This window comes from Thermobia domestica, chromosome 14 (assembly GCF_964235325.1).
Source record: "Thermobia domestica chromosome 14, izTheDome1.hap1.1, whole genome shotgun sequence".
Taxonomy (NCBI): domain Eukaryota; kingdom Metazoa; phylum Arthropoda; class Insecta; order Zygentoma; family Lepismatidae; genus Thermobia; species Thermobia domestica.
Window position 1 is genome coordinate 182,621,298 of NC_137467.1, and position 10,267 is coordinate 182,631,564.

Consider the following 10,267-nt stretch of genomic DNA (forward strand, 5'->3'; position numbering starts at 1 on the left):
TTCTATTATGATATAAGTCCATTATATTTGGCAAAGATTACATTAATAACTTGAGTTGTTCACAGACCTTTGGTACACAATTTATTTTCTTCTCCACACCAAACTACAGATATGACAGATTTAATCCTCATACTCGCATTTGGTTCCAAAACAATAGCCATTACCTGGTCAAGGATTTATGTCAGGATGAACCAGGCCAAGATGAACGTGTGGCTAAATTAGAGAGGTGGCCAAGGTGATAGATTTTTTTTTGTAAAGGCTTAGTTAAAAAAATAAACTTTTTTTTTTTTGCATTTATTCACAATTTCTGTTCACCCTCAGTATTAAACTCTGGAAACGTTAAAGAAGTGGGTTTTGCAAAATACATTTCCTTAATGAGAGGTGTGCTGTGTTAAACGTTGGTTTTCAAGCTGTAGTTAATGATGCGTGAGTGCATGCGACATAAGGAAAGTAAATAACTAGTTATTTTAGTTCAGTTTCCTAATTTCTGAACTCTGATGGTGAGTTACAAATTAGAGCAGAAACAAAAGTACCCTTTTTAGCAGGCCCAAAAGCAAGGTCCGTCGACCCTACTGTTCCTTTCCTCTTTTAAGGTCGCGTTATAACTACCCTTCTTTGAAAACCGAAGATGTAGTAAAATCGTGACGTCACCGCGGGAGCAGAAACAGCTTTCGCCCAAGGTCCTTCTCATTCACCCATGCTTGTTAGTTTGATTTTTGCAGAAAAGCGAATGATTCTTGTTTTCCTGTATTGAGAAAAAAATTACTGTAGTGTTTGTGTTAGCTTATAAGCATGTCGAATTGTACGATAAGTACTTGCAATCATAGTAGAAATATTAAGGGTTCCGAAGTTATTTATCAGGTATTTCCCTCGGATCCTCTGTGGAAAGTTTGGCAAGAGAAATGCTGTCGAAAAGACACCTTTATACTTAAAAACGCCAGCCTCTATTCCGATCATTTTATTCTCGAAGCTTATAAACGTGATTTAAAACGTGAGTTTCTAAATATTCCACTCAAGAATAAGTTTAAACCGATGTTGTGCCTTCACTGAACTTATCAGTGTCATATGGAATCGTGTTCCTGTACATAATGAAAGAAATAAGTGTACGAAAGCTAGGTGTTTAGAGTAAAATCAAATCAGGCGTTTGGGTACAGTCAGATGAAATAACTATTATGACCGGAACAAAAAATAACTATTTATGTTCCGTTTGTTCTGTGGAGAGTGAGGGGTATGAACTAAAGGAATAGCTTTCCTTTTTGCATGAAGAGAATGAGAAACTAAAATTAAATTTTTAAGTTTTACGTCGCATGGTTATGCCGGCTGGTCTTAAGGATACGATGATGATGAGAAATGAATGAAATAGTGGAATAAAGAAAGCGGGAGGAAACAGGAGAACCCCGAGAAAACCCACGCACACGGTGTGTGTCCACCACAAAGTTCACTTGGCGCGCAGGGATCGAACCAAGGACGCATGCACCAGAAGTGAACGCTCTACCATTGAGCCACCGCGACCCAACGAGAAACTAAACTCTGTCAGTATGTACAAAGCCAAAATAATAGTCTATATTTACAAACGAAGTTAAAAGAATTGGAAAGCAAATATAATAAAGAATTAATTTCAAAGACCGGTTCTAAAATTAATATTGTGATCGTTTCAATAGAGTGGTTAATAACCGGTGGTGGATATATTACAAAAAAAGTTTTATACAGGGCCAAGTAAATATGCTAATAAATGGCAAGAAAAAACTAAGATGGACTGATGAAGGTATTATTCATGCATTAACACAACGCGCAACCGTGATAAATTATACAATCATCTGCGGTTACATGTTCTAATCCGCGTACCCAATGTGCAACACTTCGACATTGCATGCAAAAATAACCATTTTCTCGTGGTATTCTTACACCATTTTTGAAAATTTTGACGGAGCAAGGGCGCTGCTTAAAGAATGTGAAGAAACTTTCAGTGCTTATATTTGATGAAATGAATGTTAATGGGCGCGTGTCCTATGACGAATAGGTTTACTTAATTTTGGAATGACATAGAAATATCCAGGTGGCAATGATTCGAGGCTTGATAGATGCGTGGAAACAGTCAATGTATGAAGATTTCGGTAAGACTATGAGTAAAAACTTAAACTTCGAAATCATATCGAAGGTTGAAGTCTTAGGATTAAACATAGTTGCAATTCTTTCCAAGTTAAATGGTGACAATGTGAGGCTATGTTGTGGTCTCATTTCACCTTCTTCCCGGTGGATGGAAGCAACAAAAAATAAGATGTATTTTGAAAATTTTACAAAAAAAAGTCCAAAACAAAAGAACGTGATTGGCCGACCATTTGATGTCCTAAGTAAGACGCTTCTATGTTGAAACTATTCGACAAGGCTAGGACATTCTTCAGAATTCCGTTTTTGAATAGAAAAGCACGGGAACTTCGGAAGAAGGATGCTTTTAAGGTAGTGGATGCAAAGCTATTCTTCAAGTGCTGCACAATCCTAAAGTAAGTACGTGTTGTATCTGTTTGTAGTCTATTTTTATCGCATTTTAAAATTTGTTTTCCTTTGCAAATAGATATGGAGGAACATTGGCTTAGCCTACGATATTTGTCCCTGCTTCACCGCGGTGACGTCACACTACAGATGGAGAAAGTGGCTACGCAGAAACAGCTAGTTATGAAGGGACCTGTAAAAGCGCGGAACAGTAGGGTCGACCGACCTTGGTGGCGAGTATAGTTATATCGTACGAAAAGAGCAAATTACCCTATTTGTACAATCAAGACCATATATCTGGCAAAAGAGCTAGAATTAAAGTAGAAATTAAACTTAATGTGTGTGTCTAGAAAGCAATCCCTTTCTGCACGCATTCTTCCTCTTTCCAAAGTACAACCTTGCAATAACTTATCAGATGATAAAAGTTGTTTGACTAGTTTGGCCGCAAGAATGTATCCTTGGAGAGGTGTATGAAAACTCAAAATTACATAAATCATTGGTACCAAGAAATTCGAAACTTCCTCTGGATCGAAAGTCACGAATTGACAAACGACGAAACTCGGAAACATACAACTTGCCGGAATCTCATTTGTTACGGGTTTAAAAGAAATATATTCTGGAAATGAAAAAGGAACGAACTGACCCTCACAACAATAAAACTAATAAATTTATTAATCTTCTTATCCCTCCTTCAGAAGCAAGATATCAAGTTACTAGTTCTTGCCTCTCTATTTTTTTTTTTTTTTTTGCTGGAACAAAGTTGCTAACGTCCTTGCGTTTTTTTTTGTAATAGTAAAGGGTTAGGGATTTAGGGAATTCTTTATTCATCATTTGTTGACATTGTGATAATATTCCTAACCCTGGCCATTAGAGGGTTACGCCCTCTCTTTGGCACAGGTGTTATTACACATTAGTTTCATTGCATTTGTTGATGGACTATGTGCAATTGAGAAATGAAAACGTTGAAGAGAAAAAAATATATATACATATCTAAACATGAAATCGTGTAGAAAACATTAAATGTAAGTGCAGAAAAAAGAAATGCATATATACAATAAACATACATATATATAAAGGGTGCTACTTTTTTTAAATGACTATGTAGAGAAAAGAGTGTATAGAGTTGTGTTTTGATGAATAAATATAATGCAGATGAAAGATGAAACGAAGTGCATGCACGCCACAATCACAGACACAGTGTTAAGAAGACAAATGCAGATTAGTTCTTCTGTCTCGGGGCGGCTCGAGACTGATGTTGACAGTGGGAAAGCCCAGTGTTAGTGATGAAATTATACATAGTGCAAAGATGGAAACAAGTGAGGAAGATGATCTGGTATATGATAAATTTGAAAGATATCGCGCTCATCGGCGGTAGGATGCTCAGTATTGAGATACAACGTAAGAAGGATATTTAATGGTGTGTGCAAGTACATATACGGGGCGTCAGTTTCAGCATCAGCCTGTAAAGTGTCAAGAAAAAATGGATGTGAGACAGTCAGACGAGAGAGTATGTATTTCAAACGGATATCTGCGAGATGTTGAGACAGTTGAGGAAAATCGATATGCTCATAAGTGAGAAAGTTTGGATATGGCAGTCTTATGCGATGCGCAAGTCGAATGGCTTGACGTTCGAGTATTGACAATCGGTCATAAAATTTTGTGGGAGCGTTGCACCAAGCTATGTGTCCAAAAGTTAAGATGGGCCGAAGGAACATTTTATATGTATTTAGTAGCAATGGCGCGTTTAGGCCCCATGTAGTTCCAGTTAGGCGACGTAGAAGATTAAGCCGGATAGTAGCCTTTTGGAATATTTTCTCAAGATGAGCCTTCCAATTTAGTTTGGAGTCGAATACAACCCCAAGATATGTAGCCGTTGAGGTAGGTTGAAGATTACGGTCATTAAGTGTGATTTTGAGGTTTCGCGGATTGCGATGAACCTTGGAGCGGCGTTTCGGGGGTAAGAAGACCAATGCTTGTGTTTTCTCGCTATTGACAGCAAGCTTCCAGGTTTTGCACCACTGCATAAAGTCGTTGAGAGTGGATAGCAATATCGTGCTGATCTGATTCATAGTCTTGCCGAGAGCTAGAAAGGCCGTGTCATCGGCATATTGAAATAAAAACACGTTTTGCATTGGTTTAGGTATATCAGAAGCATAAAGTATATATAAGAGCGGACTGAGAGCGGAACCCTGTGGAACGCCACAATATGGAATTATAGGGTGTGAAATAGCAGATCCTATGTAAACATATCCTATACGATTAGTTAAAAAGGAATATATAAAGCGTAAGTAGCAGATCGGGAGGTTAAGCTTTTGTAACTTTTGAATAAGGCCATAATGCCATACTTTATCGAAAGCCTTTTCAAGATCCATTATGACTAGGCAAGATGGAAAAGCCTTGTTATATTGATTTGTTATTATTGTAGAGAGTTGAAGTAACTGATCATTAATTGAAAAGTCCGGTCGAAAACCTGCTTGGTGTATGGGTAGTAAGTTATGCTCTTGGATATGTAAATGGAGTCGCTGGACAAGAATTTTCTCAAACAGCTTACTGAAGACTGATGTCAGTTGTATTGGTCGGTAAGACGTCACGGCGTGTGCAGGCTTTTGAGGCTTAAGAAACATACAGATTTTGGATACTTTCCAATCCACAGGGTAAAAGCCTGTACGGAGGATAAAGTAGTAGAGTGCAACAAGTAGTACAATAAAGAGAGAGGAGCTTCTTTAATTAGCCGGTACGAAATATGATCAATGTCGGGTGCAGTATTTCGCTTCTTATGAAGTGCACGTTGAAGTTCATGGGTAGTAATAGGTGCTGTAAGAGGATGGTCGTTATCTATGACGTGTGAGAGTGATGGTTGTAAAGCTGGAATAGAAGACAAGTCTGTGCGTTGACGAGGATTATGTGATATTGCAGGCGTAAAGACTGACTGTAATTGTGTTGCAAAAGCATTAGCCTTATCTTGGTCTGTAAATAAAGGAACAGTTTTGTCCAAAAGAGGATACGATATTTTAGTGCTTTTGCCCGTTAGTCTATGGAAGGTTTTCCAATAACGGCTTGGTGAGGCTTCATCGTTGAGTTTATTACAGGCACTGATCCAAGTGCGACGTTTGTATGCTGTGAGATAATTTGTAACAGTGCGTTGCCATTTTCTGTGTTGATGAAGACATTCTTCGTTGCCCGTGCGTTTATATTCTCGAAACTGTTGTCGTGATTTGTGTATTAGAGAGAGATAATGTGGAGGCAATTTTGACTTAGACGGATAAATTTTCTCTACATGTATAGCTTGTTGAGCACCGCTACGTACGGTGTCTGTGATATGGTTGACAACATTATACATTTCAGTTTCTGAAGTTGGTGGTTGAAAAGTGGAGACACGGGTGTTGACGGTGTGTCGAAATTGAGGCCAATCAGCTTTATCATATCGGTGGATAATATGAGGTTCTAGTTTTTGTAGAGCTAAACGAATCTTTTTGATGGTGATTTTGATGGGACAGTGATCGCTCCCGATCGTGTCAAGAACCTTCACCTCACAGTCGTTCATAAGCGGGAGGGATGTAATTACTACATCCGGGGTTGTTTGGCTAGCTGGTCGAGTGGGAGCAGGAAGATTATGAATGTGAAGTTGTAATGTATTGGGAACAAAGTTTGTAAAACGTTTTTCTCTAGCGCTTCTGCTATGAATATTTATGTCAGCCATGATGATTATATTTTTAAAATTATGGGCTATATAATCGAAGAAAGTAAATGGTATTGGATGACCAGGGCGTATATATATAGTAGCTACATTGACTGTAAGAGAAGGATAATATATGGAGAATAAGAGATGTTCAGGAAGGTGTGCAAATACAGTAGGATTGTACTGGCGATAACGACGTTTGAGAGAAAAACCAATTAACACTCCTCCTTGAGCACGTGCGTGTATATCATGGTAATCACATCGTTGAAGTTGGTAGCCAGAAAGTCGTGCTGAAGAGCCTGGTTTTAAAGCTGTTTCGTTAAGGGCTACGAGATCGATTTGTTCTAACAGAAGAGGCTCTAGAAGTACTTTATGCTGATGGAAAGATCTGATGTTGAGGAAAAGTAAAGGCAGAGCCATAATATGTACTGCCATATTGGTTTTAGGCTGCTGTTTCTAGAGGTGCGATGTGAAAGTGAACGAAAGGTCCAGAATATGTTGCAGTAAAGTTAAGGTTAAAGAGAGATTTGGCTGATGAAATGGCAACACGAAGTATGTGCTCACGCTGAAAAGGAAAAACATTTTGTAACACAATTGTGATGTAACGAAGACCTTCGACAGAGAGAGGTTGTGCGAAAGACTGTGAGGGTGGAGTTGCTTTGTCAAAGCTTTGTACTGGCACTGTTAATTCTGGTTGTTCCGGTTCTGCGCGAGGTTTTCCCTTACAGCGGTAGCTGTATGTTGGGTGATTTTCGTTACAGGTGGAAGAGTTTGGTGGTTGTTGTGGATTTTTACATGATTTTGTGTCGTGAGGTTGACCGCAATAGCCACATTTAGATGGATTAGGGCATTGGTTTGTAAAATGAGCGTTATAAGTTTGGCATTTTTCACACCGAAGTGGTAACGGCCCTGGTGTATTGGAAGGCTCGACACGATGAAGTTTCTTATAAACAGGAGCACCATGAGCTAACAGATAGTCAAGAGAGGTCTGATTTTGCGACAAAACGCGTACCATATAAGTAGAACCAGTACTATTTTTAATGCGAATGCATTTGTGAACCTCGATTCCTTCTAGTTTGAGTTCTTCAAGAACTTCTTCATCGCTAATTTCTGGTATCACTCCCCGGATAACAACAGAAAACATGGGTGGTTTTCGAGGAGGGAGTGGTTGTTTTGTCTTCCGATCTGCTTGTTTCGTTAATTTAGCTGTTTTGCCAAATATTTCGTAGGACGCTTTGTTTCGGAGTGTTATGCCAAAATTCGGGTCTTTAGAGCGAATTATGAATCCATTTCTAGTTTTAACAATGTTTTCCATACTTGCTCGAGGCAGATACTTGATTATTTGTAAGAACACCATTTTAGAATGAGTATATTTGGTATCGAAATCTGTGAGCAGAAAATAATAGATAGATTCTTTGGCTGTATAAAAAGATAAATTGCCAGAACCAGTATCCATAGCTGAGTCCAGGTTAGTAGGCAGGACAGGAGACCGAGATCTATCGCGAGGTCGCTTACTTGATTGAACAGAACCACCAGAATCATTACGATCTCTGGGTCTAGTTGTTCGTAAATTGGGTTGACTGCCCCACGAAAGATGCCTAGTACGATTGGAGCGAGATACAGTTTCACGCTCAACTGCAGAAGAGCTAGGAGCCGGCGGCCCCACGAATTGGGGTAGGTTCCTGTGCATTGGTCCAAGGACCAGCACAACCTATCCGTGTGATTTGACAAGAGTAGTGATGAAAATAATAATGAAGAGGACAATGATGATATTCCAAAAATGCAAGCGACCCTCCGAAAGTGTCAACTTTCGTCAATCCCCTAAATAGGGTATGTCTGTGATGCTCACAAGTGCGTATGCTACACCTGATCCTCGCTAACAGATTAACAGCTATAAGAGAGGCTGGGTTCTGCTCAAAGTTAAAGATGTGACGTCCTTGCATTTTTTTTTGCTAGCCGAGGCTAGCTACCCGCCCGAGGGTTACGCCCTCCATGGGGAAAGAGAAGTTTGGGAATTGGAAGGAAAGGACTGGGAGATGGTCTAAGGGAATTTTCATTATATTATTATCACTTTATTTCATAAAATTTATTATGATTCAGAAGGTGGATATTGCTATCTTTGCGATAGCAATCATGAGGTAGGGGAATGTCGGTATTGCATGATTGATTGTTAGATTGGACAATATTTTCTATATGGGAGAAGAGAAGAATGAGATGACTATGAGATACGGTGCACTAGACAACACAACACGAGGGTGATTGTTAGAGGACAGATGCAAGTTAATCTTCTCGCTTGGGGGCTGCTCAAAGCATTGATGAGAGACAAAGGGAAGCCCTGTTAGTAACAGAGGACTACTGTGCTGAATATGACGGTGTGATATGAGGTGGAGGATGGTCGATGAGAAAAGTACGAGTCAGTGGAAGATCAGGGTGGTCGGGTGGTAGAGAGTAATGATACAGTGTGAAAAGGAGGGAAAGAGGAGAGTGTGTGATGGGATGTGGAAGATCGAAGTTGGTATGAGCGTTAATAGTATCGCGGAGAAGCGGGTGATGAAGATTGAGACGTGTCTGAAAGTACTTAAGGCGAAGTTGTTCGAGATGGAATAAGATGTGAGGGAAAGGCATTCGGTCGTATAGAGTCTGAGTTGGACTGGGAAGTTTGATGCGGTATGCTATAGGAAGGGCGTGTCGTTCGAGAACTTTAAGTTTGTGATAATAGGAAGGGGGAGCTGAAATCCAGGCAGGATGGCCGTAAGTCAGCACTGGGCGAAGAAATACTTTGTAGGTGTTTAAAAGAAGTTCTGAGTGAAGACCCCAAGTCGTACCAGTTATACGTTTAAGTAAGTTAAGTCGACGGTAAGCTTTTTCTGTAACATCCTGCAGGTGTGCTTTCCAAGAAAGGTGTCTGTCCAATGTAAGTCCCAGGTATTTGACTGTTTTAGAAAGCTGAAGACGAGTGTCGTTAACTGTGAGATTTAATAGAGATGGATTGCGGTGGACTTTGGAGCGTTTGTTGGGTGGTAGGAATATTGTAGTTTGTGTTTTACTGGCATTGATCTTAAGCCTCCATTTATCACACCAGAGAACAAATGTATCTATCGCCTCCTGCAGTGCTGTGTTAAGTTGGTGAACAGTGCGACCTACGGCAAGAAAGGCTGTGTCGTCGGCGTATTGAAATAAATGAACGTTGGTAGGAAGTGGAGGCATATCTGCAACATAGAGTAGATAGAGTAGGGGAAAGAGCGAAGAGCCCTGTGGTACACCGGAATGTAGGAAGATACGATGAGATGATTGTTGATTGATGAAAACGTATGCGAGGCGTCCAGACAAGAAATTATAAATGAAACGTATGTATGCGATGGGAAGGCGAAAATTCAGTAACTTAGAGAGAAGTCCTTGATGCCAAACTTTATCAAATGCCTTTTCCAGATCAAAAAGGACCAGGCAGGATGGTTTTGCCGTATTGTAGTGATTAGTAATGTAGTTTAGAAGACGCATGAACTGATCGTTAATACTGAACTTTGGGCGGAATCCTGCTTGGTGGACTGGCAAGAGATTGTACCGTGAAAGATGGAGATGAAGGCGTTGTACTATGTTTTTTTCCAGAATTTTAGTGAAAACCGGGGTTAGCTGAATCGGACGGTAAGAGGATACTTGGTCGGGAGGTTTCTCTGGTTTAAGAAACATAAGAACTTTAGACGTTTTCCACGGAGCGGGTATATAGCCAGTACGAAGGATAAAAGTATAGATCAGGGCAAGAATATTTATCAGAACAGTTGGGCTTTCTTTCACATGGCGGTACGAGATGTTATCGATGCCGGGTGCTGTGTTGCGTTTGCAGGTAACTACATGCTTGATCTCGATAGGAGTGATAGGGGCAGTGAGAGCTTTGTGAGAAGAGACTGTGTGATGCACGTTTGGTTGAAGATGTGGAGACCAAAAGTTAAAGTGATCTGTAGGATGATGACGAAAATGACGTGTATCTGATAAAGGCGTAAAGATATCCTGTAAATAGGTAGCGAAAGCATTAGCTTTATCTTGGTCTGAGTGGAGTGCTTGATCATGATGAATGAGTGGATAGGATGTTTTGGTGAATTT

General features: G+C 39.9%; 1 protein-coding gene across 1 annotated transcript; it reads right to left on the minus strand.

The window, feature by feature from the left end:
* Window positions 1–5,077: 5,077 nt before the first annotated feature.
* On the minus strand, window positions 5,078–6,604 carry LOC145670146 (uncharacterized). Its single transcript, XM_081738517.1, has one exon. The coding sequence runs from the start codon at window positions 6,602–6,604 to the stop codon at window positions 5,078–5,080; it is 1,527 nt and encodes a 508-aa protein (XP_081594643.1).
* Window positions 6,605–10,267: the final 3,663 nt, after the last annotated feature.

What these genes read in the sequence shown, in the direction of transcription:
- LOC145670146 (XM_081738517.1), bottom strand. Translation starts at nt 6,604, where the DNA reads ATGGCAGTACATATTATGGCTCTGCCTTTACTTTTCCTCAACATCAGA.